Source organism: Rhinatrema bivittatum, chromosome 8 (genome assembly GCF_901001135.1).
Source record: "Rhinatrema bivittatum chromosome 8, aRhiBiv1.1, whole genome shotgun sequence".
Classification (NCBI taxonomy): domain Eukaryota; kingdom Metazoa; phylum Chordata; class Amphibia; order Gymnophiona; family Rhinatrematidae; genus Rhinatrema; species Rhinatrema bivittatum.
Window position 1 is genome coordinate 59,635,060 of NC_042622.1, and position 16,866 is coordinate 59,651,925.

The 16,866-nt window shown below is 42.1% G+C and overlaps 1 protein-coding gene across 1 annotated transcript in view; it reads left to right on the top strand.

The window, feature by feature from the left end:
- Positions 1-565: 565 nt before the first annotated feature.
- TOP1 (DNA topoisomerase I) overlaps positions 566-16,866 on the top strand; it is a 349,577-nt gene continuing 333,276 nt past the window's right edge. The window contains exon 1 of the mRNA XM_029612494.1: positions 566-762. Within this exon, the coding sequence (XP_029468354.1) occupies positions 730-762 (33 nt within the window). The 5' untranslated portion in view covers positions 566-729. The remainder of the gene's footprint in view (positions 763-16,866) is intronic.

A 16,866-nucleotide genomic window follows, 5' to 3' on the forward strand; every position in this document is an offset into this window, starting at 1 on the left:
TTATTTTATTTTTTAAAACATGTATACCACCCAATCAGTAAACTACATACATAATTACATAAAAACAAAACATCACAATCAAAATTAATAATAAAACAAAAATTAATAAAAAAAACCTCAAAATATCTATGTATCCATATTTACCTACTGCTCCCAACCCTCTTCTCCGTCTCTTCCCTTTACCTTGCCACTCTCAACTCAGATCTCTACAGAAGGAAATAAATGAGTTTTTACCATCTTTCTAAATTTTTAATAGTTGAAAACAAAAAAAGGCTGTCTTCCTCTGTTTTGCTAATGTATTTAATATAGAACCTCTTTGCACTCTATGTATTGAATGGGATCAGTGGAAAATCCAGCAATTAAATCGGAAAGGAGAAAAAAAAAAAAGACAACCCCAAGCTGTACTACGGAGCAACTGTACAAGAGAGCTGGTTTCCTTCTGTGCCACATGGCTCTCAGGAAACATGCCTACGACCCGGCAAAACGCAAGACAGTAGAAGAGAGGGGGCGGGGCCCCGCATGCAAATGTAGTCATTTAAAGTAGCGCGCAGGCGCAGTGAGGCGAAATTAGGACTTAGTCTGTTACACAACTGTTCTGTCCCCTTATTCTGCCTTTCAGCGCTGGCAGGCGGGCACCTTTCCTTCAAAAAACAAAACAAAAAAAAATCACCATCATTTTAGACAAATCCTGAATAATATTTTTTAAATATCAACTGCACATCAACCAAAATGAGCGGGGATCAGCTGCACAACGATTCCCAGGTAGGCTTTCCCCAGTCTCACGCTGGTATTTATTAGCTAGGATTTTTTTTTTTTTAATCTGCATGAAGATTATACAATTATTATTTTTTGTTAGTGGTGAAAAGTATGGGGAAAGCCTGAAGTCTACCTTATTTTTATTTAAATTTAGCGAGGGCCGGGGATCAGATTGCAAAATATTGTACTGGAAAGTTTAAGGTAAGGGTTAGGCTGGGGGGAAAAAAAGTCATTTTAATGGCGAGTCGTTCATGTAAATGTTAAGAAAAATACTGACGGGGCTATGTCTAAATAACCCCAGAAAGCGGATCGCTTTACTCCTTCCCTGCCGGTTTTCTTTCATCCAGAACACCTCATGAAAAAGAAATCCAGGCAGAATTCAGCCTCTCGTTTCTTTCTCCTCGGGCTGTGTCTCAGGTTGATCTTTTTTTTTTTTTGTATTTTTCTCCCCTCGCAGATTAACGCGGATTTCCGAGCTAACGGTGAGTAGTTTTGCGTGGCCGGGGCGAGGGGTGGGAGGCCGGGGCCCGGCGCTCGCCTCTCGTCGCTGCTCCTGACATGGCGTCCCAGCGCCCTGAATGAATCCCTGTCCCCCTCGCTCGCCCGCCCCATTGTTCCACGCCGACTCTCCCGAGGACCGGGCCGGGCCCCGGTCCGAGCTGACGGCCCGTCCGCCCTCCCCGCCGCGCGGCAGAGTGTGGCTGCTCCCGGAGCCCGTCCTTGCCGCCGCTGTGAGGAAGGCCTAGCCCTGGCCGTGGCCCGGGCCCGGGAAGTAGTCGGCAGCTCGGCTGTGGGGACTCAGTCTCTGCGCCATTTTCTTTTCTGTCTGTCTCTGTGTGTGCGTGTGTGTGCGCGTCTCTCTCGCTCCAGTCTCGGGCGCCCGCCGCCGGCTGCTATGGCTGCGACTGGCAGGCCGGCATCCACCCGGACCCTCTCCTGCTCTGTGGCCAGACTGCAAGGGGCAACTTTTAGTCTCCCCCCCCCTCCTCAGTACATCCCTCCTCCCCTTTACTTCCCACATCCCCAAAACAAAACGGCCTCTGCTCCCTCTTCATATGAATTCTTTGTTCAATCAAAGCATCAAAAGTTAACCCAATTCAGAGCATTTCTGAAAGAGGTTAAGGCCTCCTTAACTACCACTTCTGCAAGTGACCCTCAAAATGGCTTTAAGAAGTTGGGCGCCCCCCCCCCCCCCTTCCTAAAATAAATGGCAACTGGAACTCTAGGGAGAGGGAAGCCCAATTAAAAGTTTGTAATTGTAACACTCTGTCTTTTTGTCTGTGCCTGTTATATCTTTTTATCCCACTTATAGTAAATGCATGTTTGCTCTAGTACTTATGAGAGATCTCATATTAGGCTCAAATGAAAAGCAGTTTATTTTATGTTGTTCTGTTTATTTTGCTTTACTGTTAAACTTCTTTTCTCATCCTCTTTTGTTAGGAAGCTAAACGACTATAACCATTACGCAGTCAGGCTTGGCACCTACCTTTTTAGGCCCGTCAGTACACTTGATGGCTTTACCTTAAGAAATTGGCTACATTTTAAGTTTCTGATAGCCAGGGCTTGCTTCTGATTTGGATTTCTAAATTGAATTGATGCAGATAGAATAAGAAGCCAGTATGTTTAAATGACTTTAGAGATTTGAATGGTTTTAAAATAAAAAGATCTCTTTGGAGGTATGGAAGGATGTTATTGGGAGGTAGGAGTAAACTCCTGCCCATGATATTAGGAAATCTGTGGCTTTTATTTCTCAGTGGTCATCCTAGTCCTTGCTGTTGACATCTATTCTAGCAAATTGTCTTCAGCCTGAGTTATTCATTCTAATGTAAGTGGCAGAGAGCATGAGCCTCTCCTATAGCCTGAGAGGGAGCTATTGCTTTTAGTGCACATAGAATACAGATTCACAGAAACACAGTGAAGATGTCATCTACTAATGGATATATTCCAGCAGGGAACCCATTTTAATTTGTTGGCATGTACCATAGATTTTGTAATTAAATAGTGCTGTCATTGAGAGCTCTAGGATCCAGATGACAACCTGAAACCAGAATCATGGCCTGAGCCTGAGAGAGAAAGAAATTTATATTGGTAGATACACATGTTATAAACATAGTGAAACATTGAGTAACTTTTCTAGTTCATGCCCTTATGATATTAACTAAAATGCTTCTAGCATGCATTTACTGTGAGATAGCTGCCCATCAAATCTACTTGTTGGTTGGCATGGACTTAGTGTTCTAATTAAGCAACCATTCAACAGCAGGTTCTACCCCCAGATAAATATCCATGCTGACAGAGGGCATCTAATGTAAAAAGTTTATCATGATAAAACCACCTATCGAGAGTAACAAAGCTTGCAAATAATATAATTAAAACTATAAAATGTTATTTTTGCTTCACTTGCGTAGGCTTCCATTGTCAGGCCACGCCTCCTGAGTGTCTCTGCTGATTGGGTGGTAGAAGCATTTTTAATGTGTTATTGCATTTATGCTTTATAAACTTTGCACAGTGATTTTCACTTAAGTGTACAGATTTCTGCTTTCCTGGCATGGAAATAGATTTGCATGTGTAATTCTGAGATTACAGTGCTCTTTCCAAGAACTGATATTTAAGAATTCTATGAAATACCTAAATAAATCTCATTATTAATATTCAAAATCTGCATGCAGTGGAAGGAAACATTCTGGATAGGCTTCACTGGAAAACATTCAATAAATTGCTTGGAAATGTGTATTTTAAATTGTTCCACTTTGGCATGTTTAAATATAAATGTATTATATTGTTCAGTTAGTGTCAGGTAATTACCAGAAGATACTAAATGTTGATTCTCAGTTTTAGTAAGAGGAGATTAGGTTTATAACTTTTGACCTGGAGGTGGGGTAGGGGACCGGAAGCCACAGAACTGTCTCAGAAATGTCAGGGTTAAGGCAGCAGTTTTAAATGTTTAGTATACTGACCAGAAACTATGGAGGTTGATTTCAAAGGGAAGTCCTATTCCTAAAGGAAACTACTGTACTGTTATCGCAAACAGCTGTAAGTTGGATTTTATCCTATTTGGGTTTTTTCCTATAGTGGTTTTCATACATTAGACAGTGATGTAGTGTGTTCTGTTTGTTTATTTTTGCTTCTCTTTTTTTGAGCTGCACTTGATGGTGAAGTACCAGCATTTTTATGATGTAAATATTTTTTTATAATATAATATGATTTCAGAAATAAGTTTAGAGAAAAGATTTCTAAAGAAGAAAGGCACCTGATATCTTTAATACCCTCCGAATGCCACAATCAAGTGGTTAGAGGCATAGTCAAGAGAACTCCAGGAATTTAAATTGAAATCCATGCTTAGTGCTTGGTTCTTAAGATTGGACACGACTGTCTCCAGAAAATGAGATGGCCTTCAAATTGCTCAACTTTAACTGGGTGATTGTTATAATAACATTTACTGTTTCTTCCCTATTCCTCTTGCAAGTTGTCATGAAACTTAGACACCTGTTTGTTCTAATTAGAAATGAGATACATAAATTCAAATTATTAGTTGTAGATTTTTTTTATGAAATCTTTCTCAAATTAATTAGCCTGACACTGTTATCATATATAATTATTTTCATTATTTTTTTCAGTAGAATCAAGGCTATTGCAGTTCCCACCTTTAAAAGACCAATATATTTGTTAAAAACAAGCAGAAAAATCTTAACTGTAAAGGATTCCAAGTTTGAAATGCTTTTAGCTGTTATAGAACCTTATTCAGAAAGGACTTTTTCCTATTCTGAATCTATGGAAATAAATCTTTATTGAATAAGGATCATAGTAGGTAATCTGCTTTGAGGTACACTTTGAAGTGCCAAAAAGCGGAATTATAAAATCTAAATAAATAAATAGTGTTGATAAACATCGGTTGTTGTCATATTTTTTTCTAGGGCAGAGGATTTAAAGATTTTGGAAAAGTGTTGCATATAGATTTTCATTTGAAAATGACACCTTATATTGTAAAACTGAGATTTTTATGAAGTACAACCTTGATTTCCAGGTTGTATCTGGCTAGTTTACACAATTTTGCCTTAAGTTTTGCATACATTGTACAGAGGATCACCATTAAGACTCTGAGCTGCTAGACAGTAGGTGCACAGCATGATCTTCACGGGCCATTTTCTCTGTGCTGTGCCAAAGAGGATTCTGCATTCTGTCATGTTTTATGTGCTTAGTACACAAATCTAAAGGCACGCACACATGTATACAGCCCAGATGTCTAATTTATACAACAGGGCTTCTCAAACCTGTCTTGGGTACTCCAGAGCCAACTGAGTTTTCAGGATAGCCACGATGAATTAGCTTGAGAGAAATCTGCATGTATAGGGCCTCCTTTGTTAATACCTGAAAATCTTGTAGGGTCACCAGCTCTGTTCTACGAAATGACATTTATAACTAAATGAATATATTTATTTTATTTAGATTTTTATATTCTGATTTTCAGCACTTCAAAGTGTACATCAAAGAGGATTATATTCAGGTATTATAGGTATTTCCCTATCCCCACAGGGTTTACAATCTAATTTTGTACCTGAGGCAACGGAGTAATATTAGGCTGGATAAGCATGTTTTCCGTAGAAACATCTGACCTAAGTTCTAAGGAGTACCTCCTTGATACTGAATCTATGGAAATAAATCTTTTCTCTTCAGGTATCTGCATTTCCATTTAGGAAGAGTATTGTAAGAGGGGCAGCCCACAAGGGTGTCTAGGTATTTTTCTAACATTCTTGTTCAGTTAATTTTTGGGTACTGTGGCCTGAAGAAGAATTTAAAAAATGCAGAACAAATTTCTAGTGTTTCTTTTGATCCTTCCTTCCAGGGGGTTGAAATTTGTAGTAGTTTTGGAGCCTGAAGTCTCTGGAATTTATATGCCTCATCAACACTTAGCCTAGGAAGCTCAGAACAGTCCTTTAAGCTCTAGCCTTGTCTTTCTTAGCTAATCATCCACTGTCTTCCAAGAAAATCACAATCTCATCTCTACCTGCTCTGATCTTCTGCTTTATACTTTCCCTGAGGTCTCACTCTTCCTAAATATATGGCCAGTGTTAACTATTTGGATTCTGAGTTTCATCAGAACAGCAGTTCAGCAAACCAAACTTCACTGCTGTTGTGTATATAAAAGGAGGGATGCTGGAGTATGTTTCTAGTTTTGTTCTTTTGGATGTTCATTCTTTTGTATGCTTCCAGTTTGGAGAATGGCTAAGGGTATGCAGGTTCCCTGGTTATCCTTCGGTTGCAGAGGAGGTTAGAGGGATTCTGAAGCCTGGAATCACAATTTTTTTTTAAATATATTTAGCCTCTTGCAAGGGCTAAGTGTTACAATTTAGTGCTGTAAACTAGACAGAAGCATTTTTGTTTATGTTGAATCAATTGCTATTCTGAAGGCAGTGCTTGCTAGCTCACCCTGCCTCTCAAAGTTTTTCACTGTTAAATTACATGAATGTGTTTATTGTGGGAATGGAAATTTAATAAAGGCCCATATAAAGTATTTTAACGCTTGTAATGTTTGTCTCTCTCTTCCATTGTATTTTACATATGTGCACAGAATAAATGCCGTTTTATGGAAGTGCAAAAGATCGCAATTGTGTAGAGAAGAGATGTGGGTACAAGTACAGAGGAAAAAGAGAAAATCAGGGGTGCTTACTTGTACTTTACACTTATACAAGCTGAACTAGAGCCAGCTTTCAGTGGACCACATTTTGGGGTCGCCAATTCCCCCTTCCCTCCTTGTGGGCACTTACACATCTCCTCCTGTGGACCTTCATTCCCATCTTCCCCTCATTCCATCTCCGCTCCTGACGCAGGGGAAGCTTATGGCTGGTCCTGGGCCCGGGCCCGGTAGCATTAGGAGCAGCAGATTGTCTGTGTCTTTTGGGAGTGAGTTAGCATATGCTCACAGTCCTCAAACAGGAGGAGGAGAGGGAGGAAGAGGCAAGGTCATCATGAGGACCGTGAGCATGCAATAGGTCTGTTTCCATGCTCACTCATATCCTGCTGCTACCCCCATGATCCGGCTCATCCTCTGTTTTAGGAGCAATGAGCTGAAGGAGGATAGGGGTGGGAGGTAGTAGAATTGTTGGGGTGGTGGGGGGTGCTGAGGAGGGATGGGAGACAGGTAGTGGATGAATTGGCAGCAATTTATATTGCTTAAGGGTCCTGCCAGCCAAATAGCACCAATTGGTAACTCTTGCCACAATTAGGAAAGGGTTTTCTTTCAATTTGTGTATGGTGAAAGATCTTTATGAAATGTCATTCAGTAATTACAGTGCTTTTCAGTCTGAAAATCTGCTGTTCTGCAGCACTCGGAGCTGTAATGGTGAGTTGCTCTGTGGCATAGCTCTTCCCTACCAGTTAAGACAGTCAGAGGACGTAAGCCAGGACCAGTATTAGATACACTGAGGCCTAGGGCAGAAACTAGAGAGTGAGCCAAGTCGATGCTAGGCACCCTAAAACTCTGCCTCCGAGTTATTGCTCAGTTTTGCCAAAGAGGCCATTTTCTGTTGGTGAGGCTCCAGGCAGTTGGCCTACTTGTTTGGTTCCCTCTAAAATTGGCCAAGGTGTGAAATGAGACCAGGTTACCGGATTCACTGCTGATGAACTGCTGTCTCTTAAGGTCAGATTAGCATTACCTGCCCATTGGTGGCTGATGTTTGCTGAGATGTCTTGAAAGGACTTTGCTTAGAGCAATGTGATGTGTCTTTACACTCAGCGGTTCTCTGGTCATGACTGAGTCGTTTTATGCAAATTGCTTACTGAATGTTGTTGCTTTATTTAAAAACCTAATTTTAAGATTCTGAATGGCTGGAGGAAACTTTATTTCACCTGCCTGGCTTAAGAGGCTCAATGGACAAGATCAGTGGAGAATGCAGCTAATAAAACAAACAAAAAACAAACAAACCTTAAAGCAACTTTTTAGAACGGTTACAATATGAATAATTGAGAGGTTCAGTTGAAAGTGTAGTGAACGTGAAAACAGTATAGAAAGTGAATATGGTGTGTTAATTGGTCTGTGCACAGCCCTCAGCTTTTCTCATGCAGCTGCAGATGAGAGAGGGCCTAACCAAGAGAAGAGGGAAAATTTAAATTCATTTCACTGAAGCGAAACAAAAGACAGGCAAATGATGAAGCTTACTTAAGCACACTATTTATATCTGGCATAAAATGCATACTGTATGAAAATGATAGAGACAGGCATGAGAAACTTGGATATGAACAGAAAAATAGCATTTTAAATACTAATTAACAAAAAAGTAGCTTACATACACATTTTTAACCAATTAAGTTGGGATGTAGAGTTCAACAGGAAAAGCCTTACTGGGTTGAAAAGGAATTTACATAAGTTTAAGGAGAGGTAGCCTAATGATTAGAGTACTAGGCTGAGTTCCAGGGAAGCCAGAGTTCAAATCTCACAGATGCTCCTTGTGATCTTGGGCTTCAGGTAGAAATTTAGATTGTAAGCGCTCTGGGGACAAGGAAAATATCTGAATGTAACTTGCCTTGAGCTAAATATAAATACATTAAAAAAATTAGCTTTAAATTACTGCATAAAGTGAATACCTAACTAGACAGTCTGCAAACTAATATCTAATAAACCTGGCGGTGTTCAAACTCTGTATATCATAAAACACTGATTTTGTCGGATGAAACTGTTTTGCGTAGTTGGGAGGCAGAAGAAACTGTTTAATCAGGAGATCACTGTGATGGGATTGTAGCTGTCAGTCCATTTACATGGATGGATACTCAACCTGAGCTTGGCTTTTCAGTATGCTTTATGTGGCTTTTTGTGCAGCAGACTTGGTAAAATAGTGCATCAAACATTTTAAGAGTTATTTAATGTCGCTTTCAGTTGAGGCTCACTGAATATCTCTGTACCACTGATTTAACAAAGATATATCTACTTTGGAAATTTAGGGGTGTATATACCACAGTGCTTTACAATTGGCTGTTAACCCAGATTAATGCACCATTTTAACACGTGTAATGAATACAATTAACACACAAAATACTAAAAGGAGTAAAGCCTTTAGCTCGTCCTACATTAAAAGCAAGTTTTTCTGATCAGTAATGTCTGCATTAATGCAAAAAATTAACTATGCTTCCAAGACTTGTAGTTAATATTTTTTGTTAATGGATCTTCATTTACATCACTGTTAACACAAATTGTATTGCTAACTTACAGTAATTTTAAATGCAGTGGTTAGCATATATTTGCTTCTGATTAGCTCCAGTTAAAAGTTTTGCATTAGGATGCATTACTACTGCTAAATATGTATATAGTGCTGCAAGGTGTATGTAGCACAATACAGACACATAGGAGAGCCCATCCCTTCTCTGTGGAGCTTACAATCTAATTGTCAGAGAGATAGTGAGGACAGATGGACACTGAGGAGCAAACTAGGCTTCTGAAGTATACTCAGTAAAGTGGATTAATGCCCATTATAGCATGTTTGTGTGTTGATGTGTTGCATTGACGCGTGCAAATATCCATCTCTTGTTTTCTTTCTTAATCATAATTTGCATATCATACCATTATGCAAATCGATTTTTTTTGTTATTTCCAGTGTATCCAAAATATATCCTAGATAAATATAAAACATTAAATGGATACTAAAACAGATAACAAAGATGAACAGAAAACAAAATGTCAATGAAGAATGGTTAACTGGATGTAATAATGAGAAAACTGGAACCAGTCAAGTGAAAATCCTTGCCAGTTATACAATTGTATTCTTAGTTTCTAGTAAGTGTATCTTTAGTACTCTTTCAGTGTTTTAGAAAATTAAGACTGATACCATCTAAACTCTGAGATCATCTGATGTCTGTGGCATTGCACCAGGCATGACATTGGGCAGACTAGATGGGCCTTATGGCCCTTACCTACCATTGGATTTTCTGTTTCTATATAATTTATGGCTTGAAATGCTGGAATTTGCAGATGATCACCAAAAAATCACAATAGAAGCCTCAGTTTGGTCACTTTGGCCAGGAAAATCCACAGGAGCAAGTCAGGCTCAGTAGTGTGTGAATTGCCTGTACATGTACTGCATCACATCAACAGCACTAAGGTTGTGGAGGGGGAAAAAAGAATTTTGGGTTTCGAGGTTATTTTATGTTGTGGGACTGCTAATTTTGGTATACGTCGTAGATAGGTTTTAAATGGGAAAGTATGGAAACCACTGTTCTTGCTTTAGTAAATTAAATTACTTCTTTAACAAGTCGTCAGTTCTGTGGCTGTAAGGTGATATAAAACTGTAGCTTTTTAACTATTTCTTGAGCCCTTAAAGTTAGGAAGAATTTCTTGTCCTATCACTGTTTGACTGCCACCTGTTACTAGCTGAGCTGAAAGCAGAGATGGAAGTTTGAATATGTTACTGTGAATGGTGCTTCCACTACAATGTATATTGTAGTGGGATGGGGACTATGCAGGATCAGGCCAGGATTAGTTCTTGGTCAGATTGTGATTGGAGTTATACCGTTTTGTTTTGTTTTTTTATAACAAAGTGTGATAGATATAGAAATATATGTATATTTTTACAGGATAATATACAATAAATTGTGAAGCCCATTAAGTGGACAAAGCAATTAAAAGTAACCTTCCATTGAACCAAAAAGAAAATGGGGCCTGATCAATAAATATATTTTCTATGTTCAGACTAACAGATATTATGCCCACATTTTATAATTTAATAAAGCCGTTTTAAATGTTAAGGCATGGTTATAACAAAATATGCGTTATAAACTTTTTGCTTTTCATCTGACACTGTGAGATTTAAATTCACAAAGCTCTATTCTAAACCCAGACTAGAAGTACTAGACTGCATTGGGTTAGAAGTTCCGAATGGTAGTCTAATTCATGACCTGACGCTTGTCCTATAGTGGTCCTTTTAATTGTCTCACAGTATGCAAAGGGGATTTTAATGGTTATGTATGCCATTTTTCATTTCCAGGTGTTAGCTTTCATGTTTACTTGGTTTGACCTGGTATTTATTTAAAAAAACCAAAAACAAACCCCCCCCCCAAACAAACAAAATGTTAATGGACTACTAAAGTTTTGATGTCTTATAACTTGGGCTGGAATCTCTTCCTATTGGGGAAAAACACATTTTCAATTTCTGTTACATTTTTATCCTTCTGTAACTGATCCTGATTATTTATTTGTTTTTGAATTGGTAAGCTGAGCAGATATAAGCCGAGTTAGTGAGCATCTGCATTTAAGCAACTTCATGGCCCTGGTTTTACAAGGTGACTTTTCTCATAACCAGAACGTGACAAGTGTAGTGTTCTGAATTCCATTTATGTCCATTACATTAAAAGTCCCAAAAGGGGTGCTCAGCCTTGCTTCATTGCCTTAGTGCCTTTATAGGTAAATAGGTGGGGTTGGCAAGAGTGGAAATGAAAATTTCTACAATCGCCACCCTTTGGTGTTAAATTCCAAACCTTGCGTGACTCCTTCTTCTGTTGCATCTCTGCTAGTCTGTACCATGTAGAGTGTAGTATCACATGCTGGCTAGGCAGACCGGTGCCACTCTTCTTAGGAAGAGTTCTTTCCTTCCTGTCTTCAGGCCAGATCAGCCGCCCTGGACCCTTGCAGTTGGAGGCTTCCCATGGTAGTTGAACTACCTGCCCGTACGGGGCAAACTGCTCGAGATCTGAGGTAGAGGGAGGAGGTGTGTGAGCTGCTTCTCTATGGGGCCACCAGTGGGAGGATGATGGAATAGGAGCGTGTCGGAGCCAGCTGTCCTCGGGGCTGTCAGATGAAAGAGAAATGACAGAGCCTGACTCTGCAGAACTGCTGGTGGCAGGAGGAATTATAATTTTGCCTCCCTGCACTTCATCTACCTCTCCTGGCCCTGGCTTTATATGGGTGGGAAGAGTTGGTGTCAGACAGAAAGGCAGCAGTACTGTAAAAGCAGTTACGGTAAGTCTGAGCTGCTGCTGCTTCTTTGTCTCCTGTAGCTGATTGGCTCATTCTGCTCCAAAGAATCAATCAGCCATGGGAAGTGCGAAAGAACAACTGCACAGAAACATATGCTCTGTCTCCTGTAGATGCTGCAGAGAAAGAGGGGAGAGGAGAGAAGGTTGGGGGGGGAGGGGGGATACACATGGATGAGGAGAGAAGAGTGGGCAGAGTAGAAGTGTAGACGTACTTGGTTCAGTAATAATGAAGGATCCCTCTTTTTTTGTTACTGTACCAAGCTCTGCGCCAGCCTGAAGACGAGACTGGTTAGTTCCATTCCCTTAGTCTTCACATTGGGCTGCTGCTTTGCAGAAGCAGTATCCTCATGCACCTGGGATTGCTGCTAGTTTCTGTTGTGTAGGTGAGGCCTAGCTGAATTTCCCTCTTAGAGGGGACTATATCTGTGCTTGTCCCATACCTGAAATCTGATTGTAGCTACTCTCATACCGGGGTATCCTGCAGGACCAGGTGGGGCTACTAGAGGACCATAGACTGATATTTTGGGTCTTAAAACTGAAAGCAGTGTATTGCTGGGTTATCCTGGGTCACTTTCTTAAGGGAAAGATCCATTTGGTGGCAGGAAGAAGTGTGCGTCCAGGGTCAAGATGTCCTGAAACAGCCAATATTAGATTTTGTTACAAGAGCTCCTTGTTCCCTCATCCACTATGAGTAATTACCTATCGTGTGATTGTTCATTCTGTCAGTCATGCTAGAATTTACCTCTTTGCCGTAACCTTGGAGATAGAGTTGGATTCCCTCAGCAGCCCTAACGATTCTGTAGTACAGACTGGACCGGGGTCTTGGATATTTGTGGAGATACTGAGGTTTAAAGGTTTAGCTATTTAGCTATTATATGTATTTCCCATAGATCAGAATGGCTGGGAGGACGCACGTGCTGACTCCGTCTATTGTGCAGTAAATGCTGGAATCGCCCAAAAAAGTGACACAATGCCTTCCTTCCACAGCTCTATAGCATAAAAAGAACAGGAGTGAGATGGACTGTGAGTCTGTGGGAGAGAGTATCTGGGACACAGCCTGTCAGGAGCCTGAGACAGTGAGTGAATGGTCCAAACCGGTTTTTTGCCCATCATTTTTGATAGGCCCTTTAAGTAATGGAGAAGAATTTGGAGGGCTAGAAGAGTGTCATGGTCATTCTGTCTGATTTATGGGGAATGGAGTGGAGGAGTAGCCTAATGGTTAGAGCAGTGATCTTTGAACCAGGGAAGCTGGGTCTCAAATCCTGCTGTTGCTCCTTGGGCAAGTCATTTCACCCTCCATTGCCTCAGATACAAATTTATAGGGATATTTATTAAGCCGTATTAAGGCTATAATGCATAAAAAAGTCATTTTGGAAAATGGCATTGACCAGCCTGGAGCTAGGGTGCGCTCTAGGCCGCTGCTCGAACAGCACAGATTAATTTCTTAGGTAAGGGGAGGGATTTGGGGGGGACCTCCTAGACTACCAGGATCTATTTTCTATGTAAGTGAGGGATGGGGACCACTAGACTAGCAAGGAAGTTTGGTTTATATTGAGGGGGTTGGATACAGGGGGATCTTTGGTTTGGGCAGGGTAATTTTGAATGACAAGGAGGGGTTTGTAAGGGGGCGGGGTGTTGCCATGCAACTTTTGGGCCACCTCAACAGGCAGGTGGGATCTACTCAGTCCCTGGGGAAGTGTTTTGACTCATTGTGTAAGATGTTTCTGGGCCGCCTTGCCCTTGAAGATGATGGCGGCCTCGGGTAAACTGGGCTGCCATCATGCATTATTGAGCCTTTTCCTGTGATTTTTTTTATTTTGGTTTTTTCTGCAATTAAAATATAAATTGTGGAAAAACTGCCACTGAATTTTCCTAGGGCCAGATATTGTGAGAATGTGCTTCCCCCACTATATTTTGCCCCCTCCTGCAGGTGCAGGTAAATGCCTTCCCCCCCTTGCAGCAAGAGACCGACTCTACTCATTCAGGACAATCTGAGCTCAGGTAAAGAAAAAAAAAAGAGAAGGTTTTTTTTTTTTGTAGGGATTCCTCTTCCCTTTGATCTCTGTGCTCAGCATGCTGATCCGACATTTTCCCACCTCCGGAGGAGCTTGGGAGCCATGGGCAGCGTGGCAGGTTGAGCAGCCTTTTTTGGCTAGGCCCCAGTCTCAGATTTTACTTGTTTGCCGTGTGGTAGGCCGTTGCTGTGTTTCGCATGCTTTTCCTGCATATTGGGCTTCCCTCTGCAGTTCTGTTGGTTCGTGTGAGTGTATCCGGCTGTGTGTCCAGCTGTGTACCTAGTTGTATGCTTAGTTGAATGCTTGGTTGGGCATCCAGTGATAGGGGCATCTATCTGAGCGTTATACGCATGCGCATAATCTGAGCAGCCTTTCTGGGAGCTCAATTTTTGGGTGCTTATAGAGGCACAAGGTTGGATGTCTAGTTTTTTGCAACATGGATACTGCTGAAAGCATACTTCTGAGTCGCCTGTTAGAGCATACTGACAGTCTGATGGTGCCTATAATGAAGAAACCTAAGCGATTTACCCTTTGTGCTGCTTGTCATATTCGAGCATCTCAACCTAGCGTTCCCTCTAACTTATGTCAGCGCTGCTTGGAAGCTCAGGGGGAATTGCCTTCATCTGGTTTTACTAAGCCTGGTTCTTCCCAGTCTGATGTGGGCCTGCATAAAGAGATGCCAGAAGGGTCGCTTGACTCTGGAGCTCTTCTAACTGGTTCGTCAGCAGGGGAAAGTAGTTCAGTAGGCACAGTACAGGTGCCCCCTGGATTTGGCATGGATCCCTTTGCCTTTTCTTGGGTGGAATTAATTCAAGGATTGCAGTCTTTTCTTCAGGCGTAGTCCTCGACCCCAACCACTCTTACCAGGTCAGATTCGCAGGCAGTGAAATTCCGCACGCCTGGTGCTGAGGCTAAGAGCCAGAGTAACTCTAGATTGGTTGCCAGTTTTCCCGATAGGGATCCAGATGGCACAAATGATGAAACAGATCCTTACTCCTTGGAGGACGGGGAAATTCCTGTGGGATTGGAGCCGTATAGATTGCGATTCTTTCATAGGGATGAGTTACTGGCTCTGATTTCCCAGACCGTGAAGATGCTGGGAATTCCTGGGGCTGAATCCATGTCCGAGCTGAAGAAAGATCACATTTTGATTTCTTTGCGTAAAGCCTCTTGTTTCTTCCTGAGACCATTCCAGAATTGATTGATCTTGAGTGGGGCATCCCAGAAGCTAATTTCAAAGGGGGACAAGTTTTGTAAGAACTGTACTGCTTGTATCCAGCAGCGAGAGAACAATTACGTTTTCCAAAAATGGATAGCTGCTTGTTCTCTGGTGGCTCACTCTTGTTTATTTCTCTCTCAGGAGGTCGATGAATCTTGTGTGAATTCCAGGGCAGTGATGCAACCAGCAGCTGCCTTTTTGGCAGGTACGGGCTGCGATTTGGTCCGCACCTAAGCCAGAGGGGTGGCTACCTCCAAGTCTAACCTTACGAAATTGCCCTTTAAAGGCTTGTTCTTGTTTGGGAGCGAGCTGGAGAAAATGGCCAATAAGTGGAGCGAGTCCAAGTTTCCTTGGTTACAGGAGGATAAGAAACAGACGCCACACTCCTTTATCATGAGAGGTTGTACTTGGGAATCCAAACATTTTCGACCCTACAGAGGAGAGGCTTTCAAGAGGGCTCGATGTTTGGGTAGGTCTCAGTCCTTTCGTCCCAGAAAGCCCAGACGGGCACAGGCTTGTGTGGTGGAGCCTTCCGATCCTCCCAGTGAAGGTGTGCTGACCCACCCCTGGGAATAGGAGAGAGGGGTTGTGTCTCATTCTTTTATCAAAGGTAGGTCAAAATCACGTCAGACCAGTGGGTCCTGGATTTGATACGAGATGGATATATGCTGGAGTCTCGCAGTGTTTCTCTGGACGTATTCGTGGTGTCTCCCTGCAGAAGAGGCAGGCAGTGGAGTGTTCCTTGTCAAGATTCCTCAGTCTGAGGGCAGTGATCCCAGTGCCCACGTCTTAAGAAAATATGGGCTGATACTCTGTTTATTTCATTGTGCCCAAGAAGGAGGGCTCTTTTTGTGCCATCCTGTATCTTGAGGGTGTCAACCTTCATTTACAGGTGACTTGTTTTTGCATGGAAACTTTGCACTCCGTGATAATGGCAGTGCAGTTGGTGGAGTTTCTGACATCCTTAGATTCATCAGAGGCATACCTGAATATTCTCATCCGACTAGAGCATTAACAATTTCTGTGCTTCGCAGTTTTGGAGCTTCATTGTCAGTTTTGAATGCTATGTTTTGGTTTGGTCACTGCACCCAGAACTTTTTCCAAGGTTATGGTGGTGGTAGGGACAGTGTTGAGAAAAGATGGGATTCTAGTCCACCTGTACTTGGACGACTGGCTGATTCGGGCCAAGACTCTGGAAGAAAGCCTCCGGGTGTCATGCAAGGGGAACTCCTTGTTGCAGAAGCTAGGTTGGGTAGTGAACCTGGCCAAGAGCAGTCTTCAGCCATTTCAGGCACTAGAGTATATCTATGTTCAGTTCGACACGAAGCAGGGCAGAGTGTTCATGCCGGAGGGTCGTATTCAGAAACTGATGGCGCAGGTGCGTCTGTTGATAAACACAATACGCCCGACAGTGTGGTCTTATCTACAGGTGCTCGGATTGATGGCAGCGACCCTGGAAGTGGTGCCATGGGTGAGGGCGCATATGCGTCCTCTTCAGCGCACTCTGCTGTTTCATCGGAGCCCACAATCTCAGGACTGTTCGATTCGGCTTTACCTGCCGATGGAAGTCTGCACACACCTGCAATGGTGGTTAGAAGCAGATTATCTGAGAAGGGGTGTTTCGCTAAGATCACCAGACTGGCTAGTACTTACGACAGATTTGAGTCTCCAGGGTTGGGGAGCTTACTATCAGGAGCTGACAGCGCAAGGGTGCTGGAGTATAGAAGAATCTCTCTGGAGCATCAATCAACTGGAAGCCTGTGCCGTCCGGTTGGCATGCTTGCATTTCAGCGATTGTTTTCAGGGTAGAGCGGTCTGAATAATGTTGGTCAATGCAATGGCAGTGGCTTATATCGATCATCAGGGAGGAACCAAGAGCCAGCAAATGTCGCAGGAAATTGCCCAACTTATGGAATG